General features: G+C 43.3%; 1 protein-coding gene across 4 annotated transcripts in view; it reads right to left on the bottom strand.

Annotated features, from left to right (window-relative positions):
* LOC109859052 (glutamate receptor ionotropic, kainate 2-like) overlaps positions 1-17,071 on the bottom strand; it is a 133,274-nt gene that overhangs the window by 42,296 nt on the left and 73,907 nt on the right. For all 4 annotated transcript variants that reach the window (XM_020436910.1, XM_020436927.1, XM_020436919.1 and 1 more), the window contains exon 8: positions 9,082-9,234. In XM_020436910.1, coding sequence (XP_020292499.1) covers positions 9,082-9,234 — 153 coding nt within the window. The remainder of the gene's footprint in view (positions 1-9,081; positions 9,235-17,071) is intronic.

Raw genomic sequence — 17,071 nt, 5'->3', positions numbered from 1 at the left:
TCCCACGAATGGTTTTTACATGCCTTCGCATCTTCGAACGCGCATTGCATCGTCCGGTAAGATCAGATAACGGGATTCGACGGTGTGTTGGTGTGCGTGTTTCTGAAATTGAATATCGACTATTGTTGTATACGTATTCTAAATGGCGTCAGTGCGAACAAACAATCGCTTGTTGGAGAAAACTCTCTCGTTTATTGTGGCACGTTTCCAAACGCGCTATATCTAAATAGACGCCAGCCGCGCGGCTGTCATTAGCATTGCAGAACGAGTGCGGGATCATAAATACGATTAAATAAATAGACCGTTCTTCGTCTGGGTGCGATCGATGTCGAACCCCTCTCGAAGCCAATCAAAACCCTCCCCTCGAAGAAAACGGAATATTATAGGTATCAGTTTACAGCGTCAAAGTGGGATCTATTTTCTCTCTTACTCCCTTACATAAAAAAAGAGGAATTGAGGTTCAACATCAAGTCGCTAAATTTCGACTTTCGGGGCGACATTCTGCGGAAAAAATACTTAAAAAATACTCAAGTCTGCAATATTATATGCAATATTACGCTCCGTTTTTGTTGTGTATTATTTTTTATTGTTGTTTTTTATTTATGATATCTATTTTGCAAACTATTGCTCTGTGCTTAAGGGTATCTCCTCTCTTGAGGGTATTCCGCAGCGCGTAATAAATGATGCTTTCTCTCTCTCTCTTTCTCTTCTGCAAAACAGATTCTCATCGTCTTTCAACGCGAAGGCACGTGAGGAGATCGCGCTCGTGATCGAAAAAACATCATAATCGCAACATTTTCGATTTTTTTCCTCAAGCGAGAAACCGACGGCGAACTCTCGTTTTTTCGTTAACTGCAAAATATCTCCGTATGAATCATTGCTATATACTGCGTGAAAAGCCGCCGTATTATTTCGTTCTCTTTCGCTCGTTAAACGAACGAAACGCGCGCATGTCGCGCGCGTAAACTAATCCCGATTCCTGCGCAACGATTAAATAACGTCCTGCGTTTAATAGACTTAGTGGCGGTCGCTTTCAACCTCACAAAGAACCAGAGAAGAGTAGCCGAGGACGGCAGGACGATACGCGTCGCGTGTAATCTTCTCCGCGCGCTCGACGAGCGCTTTTATGAACGATATTTATATAATCGCGTTATACCATTCCGTGTATGTATATGTATGTGTGTGTGTGTGTGTGTTACGCGCAGGCAAGTAGAACGAGAGCAATTTGACCCGGCGAGGTCAATCCTGTCATCCGCGTCCCTGCAAATCCGACCACGTTACGATGTATGAGCGCGAGCGCCGTCTAAATCCCAGGATCTAAGAGCCGTCACAGCGCCGGGGCTTAGACCGATGGCGCGAAGAATGAATATTCTAATCACTTAAGGAAGATCTCGCGTCTCAACGCGCGAGTAATTGACCCGTCACCGCGCGAATCTCGCGTGCGCGCGCGAGAAAAAGAGACGTGTTCTCGCGTTGACGAACGCGAAAAAGTTTTAATCTACACTACACCTCGCCGTCGGAAAGTACCTACTCAGCGCTGAGATAACTCTCCGAAGCATATTTAAATAAAATTTTACAGTTAATAAAAGCGAAAGAGACGGAAGATGCGCGTCGCGCAGTTTTTTTCGGCGAGCGAACATTTTTTCCCGGTCGAGCGGAAAGAATAGGAGAAGAGAAGATGAGGATGGATGGAAAAAAAAAGCAGACAGGTAAAAACCGAAGAGCAGATAAAACGGAGAGGATAATTTCAGTTAGGCGGTCATCCGAAACCTCGCGCGAGCTCCGAGCACGCTTTTTTTTTTAATTTTTTAATTTTTTTGAAAAGAAACAAATCGGAAGTTTGGAGCGCACCTAAATGTGGAACATATGCGCACAAAACGCGCACAGTCGTTCCCGCGCGCAATTCAACGATCTCGCATTCCGAATGTTATTTTTGGCGATTTCTGCGATGGTTCTCCGTGCGAGCATATGCGGCATTGCGGAATATCGAACAACGGTCATAAATATTGCGCCAAGCAAAAACAAACGGTCGGCGTTATTATCGACGATTTTTTTTTGTCACATTTGCTCGGTGTAATTTGCGATTGAATTGTTTGTTTCCGAAATTCTGTTGACGCAATAACGACGATAGCTAAATGTGCGCCCGCGCTAAATCTTTATGTGGGTAAAAAGCTACGTGAAAGGGTTTTAGAAATTTCGATAACGCGGCTGTGCGGAAAAATGCGCGGATTTCGATTTCAAAAGATTTTGTGTTTAATTTTTTTTTCCTTTCTTTCTCAAAAAATCTCGTTTGTTTATATCTCGTTCCGATAAGTCAAACCAATAAAACAGAATCACGTCAAAAAACGTGAAATTTTTGGTTATGCCGCAAACAATGAAACAAAAAAAAAACAAAAATTAAAACGTTATCTCGCAATTCTTTTCATAAACAAAGCTTTTCATGCTCGTTACAGACAATAACTACCTCTACGCGAATAACAAACTTATTAGTTGATTCTGTTTACTCTCCGTGAGATGAAATGTTTTTTTTTATCTGATACAATGACGTGTCAGAAGAGATAAGAATTTAAACAGCTGTTTGCACGAGAGTTTATAAACTCTTAATAAATATATTCACTTCGTCTCAATGAAAAAATCGCAAGAATGAATGTAAACCTCAGATCCGGAGAAGCAGCGATAAAAATTAAAGAAATGTAGATCTCTCTCTCTCTCTCTCTAAACGATTTATTTGCAATCGCTCGCGCATCAATTGCTTAACCAAGAACGATGGCGCGGATAGTCCATCGTAGAAAGTCGACGAAGATACACGCCGATCTAAAACTTTGCAATAAAACTTCGGAATCGAAAGAATTCGGAGGAACAATCGATTCGTCGAATTTATTATTCGCATGAAAAACAGATTACGTTTTCAAAGACATTATAAACGAATTAATCGCTCTATAGAGTGTGAAACATTTCTATTATCAAATCCTTGGAACACAATTCGAGTAGTAAAAAATAACAAAAAATTAACAATGTAAAATCTTATTCAATACAATAAAAGCTGGTTTATATTTAAATTTCATTTTACCATGTCAAGTAACGACGGGAGAACAAAAATATAAAACGTAAAAACCATTTTTTTTTTTTTTTAATTTGAAAGAATCTCCGCGATTGTGACGGAGATGTTAAAGCGAATTTTTGCGGGCGTATAAAAGAGACCAAGCGGCGCACCGAATATGTTTCTGAATAGACTATTGCAAAAATGGCATCACGGACCATGAAGGCAGTTACGAGATAAAATCGTGGCATCAGAGATATGGGCGGGAGCGAATACACGAAGCAAGATAATAAAAATGTGCGCGATTGTAACGCGGCTCGCGTCAGCCAGACTCTGTGTGTCTCTATATGAACGAAGTTTGTGTTAGCCGGATCGTAAAGGTACCGGGAATGTGTTACGAGCGCGCGGAGACATTCGTTTTCATAGGCCGTGCGCCATGTGTTAATTAGTCGCGGAGAGGATGATAGCGCAGATGAACCAGACGTTGGCGTTTTGTGAAGTCGTTAGTGAGAATTTATAACAAAATTGGAAAGATAACATCGGTATAACATAAAAATACAACATAAAAATATATGAAAAATTTGCATCTGAAAAAAAAAATAGCAAGTTTCATGCTTGAAAAGTATTTTTACACGCTTTAGTGATAAATAATTTTATACAATATTCTATAATACAACATTCTAACTTTTGTTTTACATACACGCACACATCGACTTTTTTTTGTGTGGAAATATTTAAAATATTGAAAAGTCAATTTCATATTATTTCAAGTTGTTTCAAATATATTTCTACCTATTTATAAATTTAATTCCACAACAATACAATAAATTACGATCTCTTTTCGACCGTAAACTAGCGGCAATATTTATTTACATTAGGAAAGATCGCACAAATAGCGATGCCCGCATGATGCCTCGACCGCAAACATATATCGCGCGAATTCCTGTTCATTTTCGACATCGATTGTATTTTATTGGCGAAGCAAAAATATAAAGCAGCGTAAATTACGATCCCTGCAAACACACATTCGCGTTCACAATCGACGCGATTTTCGCGTAAATTTGTGTTTCTAGAATCGTAATTAATTTACACAAAACAAGACGACAGAAAGAGTATCTAACTCAACCAATTTTAAACAATAAAATAGCGTAATTAACAATTACAAAGAAATATACCGGACGTAAAATGTTTTACACGGTTTTGATATAAAAAGTATAAATTTTTCACATACGACGACAATTTCATTTTCGTTCGTTTTACGTTGCGTGACACTTTTCCTGAACCCCTTTTGTTATCATCGTCTCTGCTGTAGAAGATCCACTCCCGAGATATAACGTAAAACCTCTTTGTGAAATATACATCTAATTTACTTGTTACAAATGTGAAGTGGAATCATGAAACGCGCTACATCACGGTGTAGAGAGAGAGAAACAGAGAGAGAGAGAGAGAGAGAGAGAGAGAGAGAGAGAGAGAGAGAGAGAGAGAGAGAGAGAGANAGAGAGAGAGAGAGAGAGAGAGAGAGAGAGAGAGAGAGAGAGAGAGAGAGAGAGAGAGATAGAAACCGTGTTGTATCTTAAAAACCACTTTAAAATTTTAATATTCCTGCGTGCAATTTTTTACCGCACTACGATCTCTCACGCTTTACGACCGTGATTGTAATTTTATGAACCACACGAGAGGATAAACAATTTTTCGAAAAACCGACTCCGCCGTGTGTACTAGAATTATATACGGGAGAACGCCGCAGTTAAGTTAAAGGGAATGCGCGCGCCCAGTTAAGATTTAATTAAACGAAGTCGAGTGCGCGCGCGTTTGCGCACGGCACACACCCACATACAAAACGAATCGGGTTGTAAATACACACACACATACACACACAAAGACACACGTACGAGCCGTAAATTTCTCTCGTCGAGAGTGGGATACACAAAAAGCTTGTTAGGAGTTTACTTGAAAACTCGGACTCGCGCGCTACTTGGCGCCTCAACAATCCGGCCAGCGTCGCGCGCAATATTCGTTTAACTTATTTATGGCAAATTTGGCGAGCGAGACGGATTTTAATTCGCGCGACCCACTTCGCGTCTGCCCTTGTCGCGGGAGATAACTACGGCGGGGAAAGGAAGGGAGAGAAAGAGAACTCAATCGGGAATAAGAAAGTAGGATAATGCTAGCGAGACAAACAGGAGCTCGCCGCGCGTGCCAAAATCCGCGCAAGTGAACGAAAGATGTTCGAAAGGCGGTGGACGGGGAAAAACGGAGACAAACAATGCGAAATAGCTAATCCGGCGGTAAAAACGCTCGGAAGGCCGCCAAGTAGTTTTGCGCGATGTCCTGTGGCGCTTTTGCTATCGGTGGGAAAGGGGAGGAAAGGGGTGAGACCACCCCCGCCCGCCCCCATATCGTAGACGCGTCGAAGTTTAGACACTTTATCTTCGCTTGTGCAATGAACGGAAAATTGTGCGTGTAAAACCACACGCATTTGCACGAATCAAAAGTTTGGAGAAAAAATTCACGCTATAATCGGCGAATAATCAAATTCTGAAGATTAAATCGCGGTTTTTTCCGCGATATATTTTACAATTCCGCAAATATTTACGTACAATTCAGAAAAACTTTTTTACGAACGCGGAGATCCATGAGAGAGAAACTCTGATCGAAATTGTGATAAAAAAATTCTGCTCTATATGACGCATTTCTCCGTCGCGGAGAAATTTGTCAAGTTAAGAGCTTTGTGTGCGATTCGAAACGATTCGCTCTCTTATCTCTTAGAAATTTTGCGGCGCACCGGTGGTGCGTTCCGTGGCAATATAAGCACGTTACTTCGTCCTCGGCTGCGCGTATCGCGGTTGCACGCGCGAATGTACATCGCGATAAGCTACACGTTCACGCGCGAATGTTGCGTATTCATATGACATATGATCTCCCCCCGGAGCGTCATACGCGCGTGCGGTTTATATCGCGTATCACGCGCGATATTTATCGATCTCTCCGCCGTGTGCGCGAGAGATTAGACACCGGTTTTGCGCGGATCGCGACATCTAATTCGACTTCGCGTATTCGACGTCTAACGGTCTAACGATCGTCGAGGCACGCCTGACATTGCCAGGAATTCCAGTTACGACGACGGTGCGAGAATATTTCCTTGGATCGATCAGATCCACACCCTTTCCCCATTCGAGACCAATATTGGAATATCGTCTCGACGCCATTAAATTAAATGATAACGCGCGCGCGCGCGCGTGTGTTCCGCGCGTCTTCTATTTCGAGATAGAATGCACGTTTAAGGTCGGGAAGCGCGAGAGATATTGCAAGAGAAGCGGAATTTCGGGACTTACCCTTCTCCTTGACTGTGGATGGTCAAACTTACGAAGCTAGGATCCGGAGTGGGTAAACTTAACTAAAACTAATTATGGATGCACGTAGCAAAGAGACTGTCTCGCATTGTGCGCTCCCGCGTCCGAAACACGCGACGTTATTTCGCTCATGGGACAAGAGATGAGAGAAGAGAGAGAGAGAGAAAGGAAGAGAGAGAGACGCGAGAGAGTGAGCGCATTTGCAATGCTCTTAAGACGCGATGTGCACTTGGGTTCAAGTTCCGCGCTCCCGGATTTGCCATCGTTCCTTTTCCATCTACGTGCGCTTTGACTAATTTTCCAAATATACGCTTCTCGCGCTTGGAAAACGTGCAAAACCACGAGGCACGTCTATTTTCCTCTCTCCCTCTCTCTTTCTCTTTTTCTCTCTCTCTCTCTCTTTGATATATCCGTGCGATAGCCGAGAGCGGGGTTTTTATATCGCTCGTGTATTATGTACCTCCTTGTTGCGAAAAGTGCACGGCGTGCGTTTGTCTTCTTCGCTCCTTTTCTTTTTCTCTCCGCCTTCCATTCCTCATCTCCAACGTTCGTCTCTGTTTCTCTACATCTCTCCTTTCCAGTTTTCTCGTTTTGTTTCAGCCACGTTCAAATTCTCCGATGGTCTCTCGGTGCATTTACCGTGCGAACTTTTTGTTTCCTAACAAGCAGCGCGAAAGTCACGTACGCCGCGCGCGCCGGGTTACGGAAAGTCTGTACAATTCGGGAAAATTGAACTCTATGCGGCCGCGCCGCGCCGGTTCGGATAGCAGCAGGACGGACTTCCCCGGTTAACGAAGGGTCGGCGAATCTCAAAATTGTTGAAATTGGATCGGACGTGTGTGAAAAAAGAAAGAAAAAAAAAAAAGACTCTTCCCCGTTAATGCACGTTTCGCGCGGAGAAAGAGAGAGAGAGAGAGAGAAGTCAGTTGCACAAGCACGTTTATTTTAATTATTCTCTCTCGAAAACCAGAGCGCGCGCGAAACAAACAATAGAATATCGAACAAAAATGACATGAATCTGTGTTACGCTATGCGCGCGTGTTACGTACAACTGAATTATTATCTGGCACCAAAACACAAACAAATAAATAAATATTACTAAATTATTACAAAAAAAAGAAAAGTTTATAAAATTTCTGTAGTATTATATTTCACAAATATTTTACCGCGCGCACCACACACATGTTTTTCTTTTTTTTTTTTAATTAATATTCTTCAAGTTTTTTTTCAGTCGGCGACAAAAAGTCGAGACGAAATAAATTTAGTTGTGTTGTAAAAGTTATTTGTTTGCGCGCGCGCGAGACGGGGATTAGCTCGCGCTATAATAAAATTATATATTATATAGAAGAACAATATCTCTCACGATATCTCTTCCCTAGTGGATATCAATCCTGAAACACTACAGCCGGATATCGCGCCTTGTCGGACACGGGAACAGGAAGAATGTCGTGCAGGTTGAAAAGGGGAAGTACAACATCACGGAAGGATTTGTGGCCGCTGCCTGTGACAGCTTCGGAATCGTCCATCATGGTATTAAACAATTTATCCGTCGCGCCGGGCTATACGCTACGTCGCGCCTCGTGTCTCGTGCTGTGCGACATGCGCGCAAAACGTTGATTGAAATTTATAGAAACGCGTTTTCCCAGGCGCGCGGGGCGCTTCTTTTTAAAAACCGGAATTGCTCCGCGAGAAACGGCTCGTTCGACACGTTCGAGAGTCTAAATAAATAAACAATCCGAGACGAGAGCTCTCAGTTCGCGCGTGTTCTAATTCGCGCGTATGTCTTTTCTCTTATCGCTGTTTCAATAATGCGAGATTATTACGAACGCGCAAATAACAACGAGCGGGGGGAAACGACGGAAACTTTTAGCGGGAGAAAAAAAAGGACAAGAAATGATGAGAAACTTTTGATTCATCTCCCGTGCGCTTGGCGCGCACTCACTCACACACACACACACACACACGTGATATCCGATGTTTCCTTTTCGAGTGGCGCCAAATATTTGCACAAACGAAGCGGAAGCGAATGTTCGCCACTATATCGGATATCGTTTGTTTTGGACATCAGCCAGATCTTAGCGTGGTGGTAATTTACGGTAAGCCGCCGCAGCACGTTTCTTCCTCCCTCGGGGATGTGTCTCTCCTCTCCTGGCAAGAGAGACGCTTTTAAAGAGCGATGGAGGAGCCTTTTAAAGCGCGGATTTTCTCCCCATCGACGACATTTATTCCCGGGGAAGAGTCAAGACGACAATGCCGCGATATTGCCGCGAACATATATACATGTGTGTTATGGTATTATGCGAGAAAAAAAGACAAAAAAAAAAAACCTACGTTTCCCGCGCGTTCGCGACTAGCGGCGCGAATAAGCGTTGTCGCTCGCTAACGACAAATCATTGCGATATTTCATCGCTCGCATTTGTGGCGCGGAAACAAACGCGCGAGATAAATTTTTGCGTCTCTACTACTTTTTACGTACGTTGTTAATTTTTCTCCTTAATTTTTCTTTGCGATATTTTTTCTCCGCGTCGTTTATTAAAAACAATTATTTGTTTTTGTGTAAATTAATTATTACCCACACACACGTTTCAAAAGACCGAGGGACTTTGAAAAACAACAGAATTCAAATAATTCCAAATTACTACTTCGTATCGCCTGAAAAGTTTGCATTTTAAGCAAGAAAAAACTCACGGAGTTGATGTAGTTGATGAGAGACAAGCCGCCGTCCCAGGGATGCTCGAGCTCGCAGGAAATATTGGCGGGTCTTAAAGCGTGGGATTGCTCGAGGGTACGTAATCCTACCGCGAACACCTGCACACTGTCGTACATTAGCGCTGGTTCGGCCTGCAAAAATACGAATCATCTTTGTTACGCGTCTGGTTTGGCAAAAAAAAAAAAAACAAAAACAAAAAAAAAAACGCGCGCAAGAAAACAACGCGCCGTGTCATTTCAAATATTTTGTTTCGCCGGCCAATGTTTGTGCGTGTCCTCACATGATCCATTCGTGGTTCTTAATCCAAGAATCCAATGCGCGAATTCGGACAAATTTGAATTCAAACGCATAGGATATGCAATGCAAATGATACATCAATATACAATAATATATACATGTTAATACAACAATATACATATATATATATGTTAACGTACATAACGTATTGAATATACATCACAGAATTTAATATCTTATTTGCATCACATTCAGCTTTTGGTTCAAATTCGCCGAATCCATGCGTACACTTTCGCCAATATATTACGGATTTCAGATATTTTCATCTCTCTCCGAAATTGTGCTCGCAATTTCGCGTGGAAATGTATTGCGCGTGTCGAACGACACGTACGTGTGTCGTCGTCGTAGAATCAATGAATGAAGAGAACCGATAATATTCCCAAAGAGCATTTCGATTGAAATTTTATGACGAATGTGCGCGAGAAGTTACATTTATTAAAATTAGAATGGCAATTGACGCGCGATTCGACGTCGCTTCGAGGTTTTCTAACAATGAAATTAAATGCGAAAGCAACGAAATGTGACGCGTGTGTGGAAAGCGGAGGGACTTTCGCGAAGAAGTGAACGCGCGCGAGGGTGCGAATTATGACGGCGACGGGCGCGTTTTAGCGAAATGCTCCGGTTATTAATTGTAACACCGTTAATAGCGCACGCGCGTGATTGTGTGTGTGTGTGTGTGTTTGTGTGTGCGTTTATCTCCACGAATTATGAAATTCACGGTACGTTGCCGCGTCGAAGTTACGCGCCAATTCTAATCTACTCGTCACGATGTCGTCTCGTCGTCTTCGTCGTCGTCGTCTTCGTCGTCGTCGTCGCCGGAAACGCCGACGGAAAATGTAATATTCGGGCGAGAAGAGACTATACGCGAGATTTGACGGCGTCGTGTGAATTAATTAATTTCATTCACACGCTATTTATCCCGTCCCGTCGAAAGCGCTCGCGCGCTAATGATACCGTAAGTGAGTTCCTTTTTACATCTCGATTGCGCGACTGCGCAATGCGCCGTTCAAGAACATTAAAGATATTATCACTCCGTGATCTTCGCGTTTAACAAGTAAAATATTTAACAAATATTGTTGAAAAAAAAGACAAAACCTAAACTCTAAATTGATTACTTTTTTTCAAACATACGATTCTATCAGGTAAACGTATTCAAAATTCGAATTGAATAACGATTCGGAATTTTTTCCACGTGTTAATTAATTTACCCGTTAAAACTTTATATTTCGCGCGTTACATTCAGCGCGCATTCGGTGCTCCCAAAGTCTTATTTACTTGTTTTTCAATTCTTGTTTTTGACACAGAAGCAATTATTGAAATATTGTCAGTTCGCAACATTGACGATATCGTATTTATAAGCGATTCCGATAAATTGATATTGCTTTTTGCCATACAATAATAAATTGATACCCCGTACCTGGATGCGCGCGAGTTACAAAGTTATTAAAAACAAAATAGTTTAATAAAACGACCGATTTCAGTTTGGCGCAAGTCCGTCCGTGCGGTCTTCGACAATCGCGAGACTTGATTTAGATTCGTTGTTCGGGTAAATTGAACAATTAAAAAAAAAAAAAANAAAAAAAAAAAAAAAAANAAAAANAAAACCAGAAGTCGAATTAAAGAGAAAATGAGAAACGAAAGATGATTTTGAAGACGCACTGAGACACAATCGCAGACAAGCTACACATTATTTTCCGAAGTGTTTTAAAGCGAGTGCTCTTCTCCGGCGATCGACGTCGCGCGAGACGCGGTCACGTCGACAATTGATTACGTTCGTATTTCAGAGTCGTGAAACGATGCTAAGCACGACGCGGCCATTCCTGCCTACGACCGCCTCTCTCGTCTTCATTTCCTTACCCCTTGCCTCGTTCTCCTCCTTTTCCTCCTTCTCGCAACCCTCTTCAACACGCGGCACGTCCCGGGGAAGGCACGTATTTGAGGCGGACAAACACGCGGAAGCATCCAGGGGAAACGTTGAGGCGGAGACCCGCGCTCAAGTCTCTCTCTCTCTCCTTCGTTATTCGCGTTTCCACAAACGCGCGCTTTTTGCCCGCGGAGAGTAGTTTGTCGAGCTTTAATGTTTGCCCTGGGCTAAAGTGCAACGTTGATCCAATATTGCGTTTCTATTGACAACGCGCGAATTTCGTTAGCGCGACTAATCAACTTTTCAGAAGCGCGCGATTTTAACCGAGCTTCGAAATGCCGAGACTCTCTCCGCCGAGATCTCAAGACGCTTCCACATCCATCGTCGGAATCTCCGGCGCGCTTCTCGAGACGAAACAGGTCTGATTGTATATCGGCGATTTATTACGGCAACGCCCGATCTAACGCGCGAAAATCTTTTTTTATCTTACGTTCGCGGGATTCCATCGCGAGACGAGACGTTTGAGCCGAAGAAAACGCGACGAAAACGAAAATCTCTCTCGATAACGGAATGACAAGTGAACGTCATCGAATATCTTTTTTTTTTTTTATTTTTTTTATTTGCTTTTTTATCTGCAAAGTCTTTTGTAATCGAGCCATTGTAATTTAAAGCGTGTAAAGAATGAAAACAAAACAAAAACCGCAAATAAAATGCAACCATACGTAATTTCACGCTCATTTTGCTCAAAATTTATGTCAGAAACCGCGCGCTTTGCAAGCGAACGCGAATAAAATCGGCGACGCGGAATTTCACAGACTCAGGTGTGCGATATCTCGGTTGAAATAATAATTATTACATAAAACCTCTGTATCGGAAAATCGCAACAATCGAATGAAAAAATGTGAAACAATTTGCCGAACTTTAACGATGCGCGAGTCGAGTTGGTTAGTTATGCGTGCAATTTCGTTCGATATTAGTTTATAAATTATCGGTCGCGTCGTCCGGCTCGTTGCGGTTTCACAATTACGCTAAAATCCTCCCTCCGCCGCCGCCGCCGCCGCGCACGGGACAGTAATAATTCGAAACGAGAATTCGTCGAAAAGTTTCATTCGTTCGCGAAAGTTGATGAACCGTCGCTAACGTAATTTATGCAACAGGACACACGGACGACTCGACGACTGACGTAGGGCGACGCGAAACGAACGAGGCGAGGACGAGACGAGAGAGAGAGGTGCGAAGAGACGCGCATCCCTGGCCTGTCTTACCTCCGCGCTCCGGGGCAAACAATAAAGCTCCGGCACAAACTATTTGCGAGGCGAGAAACTCGTCTCCGCGAACTTGAAATCCGCCGTGAAATAGCTTAAAGGCCAACTGCACGTTAGCAGTTATATGCTGTTTCTCTGCTTTTTTTTTTTTTTTTTTCCTGAGTTAAGGCTGTGCTACGAGAGAGCAGATAGATGCGCGCGCGACAAATGGATTGTGACATCAAGAATTATTCGTGATATTGTGGCGAGAAAACAATTAACGATTTTTAAAATGTGTTCTTCAAATAACGGTCTGATGAAAGCGTGACAAATATACATGACAAAACAAATATATATAAAAAACTTGGCGCAAAAACTCTCGTGCCTCTTGATTATTTAATATACATATTCCTGGCAAAATGGATTTTCTAACAATTAGTGTGTCGCTCGCGGGAAAGCGTTTTGCGCCGGAGCGCGTGCTACGTGTCGAAGTGCCGAGACTCCGTTATCGAGACGGGGATAATAGGACGATAATGTCGCAATCACGTCAACAACGTTCGTGCGTCGCAATATCAATTTCGATGGGGTTGTTAATGCGGCCGGATGGCTTTTGCGGCCAACTCAAATTATTGACACGCGTGTCACAATCAACGCCCAATGCTGTAACGGGATTTAATTTATTGTCTCGCGGAGAATTTCGATTTGTTGTAAATTACGAGAATGTGAGCAACTATGATGATATAACGAACAAAATGAAATTCACGGGCAAAATCGTTGCGACAATTCACGTCGAAACGCGCGAAGCGAGATTTTTCGAGCGCCTGAAAATAACGCGCTCGATGAATCGTAAGCTTCGCGAGCGTCGTCGCGCGCAAATACAAAAAAAAAAAAAAAAAAGAAGTGACGAGACAAAATGACAAACGCGCGCGTAGAATAATGCACTCATGTCGATACGCAAAATGATCGAATGGATTTTTCGAATTTTTTTCCGATCGCTGATTTCGCGACCGATCAATCGACGCGAGAGTTTATTATTCGCGAGTAACCGGCGAAATAATTTCGATGTAAAACAAAAAATATTAGCTTTCGCGCGCGCGAAAACATTTTACGCATGGCTTGCATTTGCGAACAGATTTATTTTTTCGCGATTTTCGATTTTTTTTTTTTTGCTTGCCGGCGGTACGACAGTTCATACGTCACGTCGTAATTGAACCGCGTGTTATTGAATTTGTCCTACGCCTCGTGACAATCATGCGAACTGCTGCGAGCAACTGCAACGACAACGGAATCGCACAGACACCGAGGCCTCGCAACGTCCATGCCAATTTTATACACGTATACATATTACATTTTCCCGGTCGGCGCGTCGCCGATCGGACAACTGCCGGCGACCCGAAGCGCAACGACGCGCAAACAAAATAACATAACGGGTGTGTGCGAACGCACACGATACTGCGTACATATGCATTTTTTTTTTTTTTTTTTTTTTTTTTTTGTTTTTTTTTTTTAATTGCGATCAGTGAAAATATAATAAAATCGCAATCGTGGATCGCCGGAAACGGCGAGTTCTAATCGAATGGCGCGTGATCGGTTTATCGGCGATAAATGACGGAAACTAATAACGAACGCGGTAAAAGTCGAACGTCACCAACAAACGCGGGAAAAGTTAATCCCGGATATCTAATGCTGTCCCAGACAGAAACGGAGAAAAATTGTCGACAACAAAATTCGTTATCTCGCTTAAATATATTATATATGTTTCGTCGTGTATTTCGCGCCCCGTTTCTCTCTGCAAGATGACAATTTTTTCGTCGACGGTTTCGACATTATCAGACTCGCGCGCGCGCGCGGCGTACACCGTGGCGATGCAATTGCATTGGAGAGGTGGGTGCGTGTACGCGAAAAAATTGCGCCGAGTGAATTCGGAGAGCGGGAGAGAAATTAATGGCCGGCGATAGACGACGCGCGGTTGTCACTTTTTTTTCTGTTTCGTTGACCCGGAGGGAATGTCGGTCGGGTAACACGGGATCGCGCATCGATTGCGAGCTGCTCAGCCGATATCAAAACATTTTATCGCGGACCCTCATGAGATCTGACAATCCAATAAACCGTTTTTTTTTTCGCTCGACGAGAAGACCGTCCGGAACATCCGTCGCCGGGCACTGAACGCGATTGCATCGCGCGACTGTACATTTAATTCTATTCTTTTTTTTTCTCATACGCACACACATACATTCGCGCGCGCACACACACACACAGCCGCGATTCGCATTTAATTTCACTCTCTTTCAACGAAATTGAGTGGATTATTGCGATCAGCCGGTAACCAAATTTCATACGCGCGTGCGGATTATTTTATTTTATATTTTCGCGAGACACGCGCGCCGGATTTCAATCACGAGTAAATAAAATTTCGAGGAAAGATTTTCAATTTGTAATGTACACAAAAATATATGTTTGAAAATCATGTTCGTTACATATTTTATTACGCTGTTTTAAATAACTTTTTTACATGAAAAAGAACGCCGGGAGAAAATTGTACAACATTACGTGTGTCCTTCAGCGCAGCGAAGAAGAGAGAGAGAGAGAGAGAGAGAGAGAGTTGCGATAGGGTTTTCATCCTGCGATAACTCTCCGTCATTGGTTAATCCGACGTTGTTAAAGTTTGTCGAAAATTTGTTTAATTTAATTAAAATATAACACCGTGCTCTCTTCTTCTCTTCCTCCTCCTCTTCCATCAAAGCTACATCCTTCGGGCGAGAGGAAAACGAAGCGGAACGAAGCTCACGCGCTTATCAGAAATCTCTTAGTAGGACGGAAGTTGCGATAGTTGTTGCACCGTGAATACACTCTAGTTATCCGGGGCTAATTGGAGCGTGCTTTTAATTAGTCCGAGTTCAAGCCAACGCAACGGACAGAAATGGCGGCGGCGGCGGCGGCGGCGGCGGCGGCTCCGTCTAATTGCATTTAACTCGAATGTTCATTGAAGCAATTTCGAGGGCTATACATTTTTCGCGCGCGCGCGCGCACGCGCGTGATGCTCCCCAATGAGATTCGTCGACATCTCGAGATGCGCGGGGAATATCGCGCGCTCTCTCAAACACGTAAATCGCGAACGTAATAAGATTTGTAAGACTCTTAACGCGATCGTGATATATTTATGCGCAAACATCCCCTCGTAATGCTACTTAAAGTTTTGATTAAACTGAGGTTTAGAAATTCTACTTCTCTCCGATACATCTCTCTCTCTCTCTCTCTCGCGAAACTAGCAATTTCCGCGCGCAAGGAATATACAGAGTGTCTGAAACATTTCGCCGAAGTATGAGAATATATTGAATCACTCTGAACAAACATCATTTACCATTTTGCAAAATTCCCAACATTGATTCAGTTGTTAATTAATTAATGCGAGCCAATAAGCGCGCAAGAAGCGACGTATTAAAATTATAGCATTACGATACTTTATCCTAAATACACCCGTATCTGCCTCCAGCAGATTTGTCAAATAATTTGTTATTAAAAAAAAAAGACCAAAAATCTAATCCGCGTTGCAATTTCGCGCGAACAAATATTGCGGCAAATTGTTTTCGAGCAAAAACTGCGCCGCAAAAACGAACACGATTTTGATCCAAAAAAACAAGCCTTTCGCACAAGTTTTTGTGACGTTGCGATGTAACACGTTTTAATAATGCGGTCTCGTCGATACAAATGACCGCGCGACACCGCGCACAAATTGTTTCATCGGTCGTGCCGCACCTTCTTGACATCTTGGAAATTGGCAATCTCGCGTGAATAATGAAGAAATCTGCAGCTATGCATACGCGACAAGCAAGTGTCCGCTTCTCTCTCGGTTTAAATCTCGTTCCGGGTTGAATGGATCGGCGGTTGGTCGTCGGACGTTTGCGGCTCTCCGTGAGTTTCTCCGCGCCAACATTGCGGACGTGTGCAGACGCAAAGAAGAAGACGAAACTTCGCTTCAGGCCCCACTTAATCCGCGATTCGCCTTCCTGTCCCGGATAATCGCACCTCGGAATTAATTCGAAGAAGGTCTGTCATTTGTCCGGCTCGTTCCGCCGGCCCTTCCTCTCGCATCTTTCTCGAAACGCGAGTCTAACTTGGCTACGAGCCCGCCTCTTTCTCCTCTCCCTTTCCCTCCCCCTCGTCTTCGTGCGAAGGATCAGCCTGTTCATTAGCATTTAAAGCGAAATGGAAATGCCTCGTCAGCGCTACTTGCTGTCCAGCAGCGCGAGATCTTCACCTTTCCCGTCCGGTTACGTTGCAGCTGAGTTATAACAGACTCACCCACGACGAATGACGATTAAGTTCGGCTTCGAGGCAAGAAACATATATTTCAAGACTCCGCGCTGACGCGAGACCTCCCCAAAGTCTTGACGCGCCTATTGCTCGCTTGTGCTTTTATATTCAAAGCGCGAGAAGAGCTCGGTTACACGCTCGAATAGAAAAACGAACGTTTTTCGGAAAACAAACGCAAAGTGCGCGCGACGGATACCTTACCGCTCGCGCAACACGTATTTTCACTCATCGTAAATTTCGCCACCGTGC

This window comes from Pseudomyrmex gracilis, unplaced genomic scaffold (assembly GCF_002006095.1).
Source record: "Pseudomyrmex gracilis isolate BER0280 unplaced genomic scaffold, ASM200609v1 scaffold_7, whole genome shotgun sequence".
In the NCBI taxonomy this organism is placed as follows: Eukaryota; Metazoa; Arthropoda; class Insecta; order Hymenoptera; family Formicidae; genus Pseudomyrmex; species Pseudomyrmex gracilis.
The sequence above is the reverse complement of the archived record's forward strand: the minus strand, read 5'-3'. Positions and strand labels throughout refer to the sequence as shown.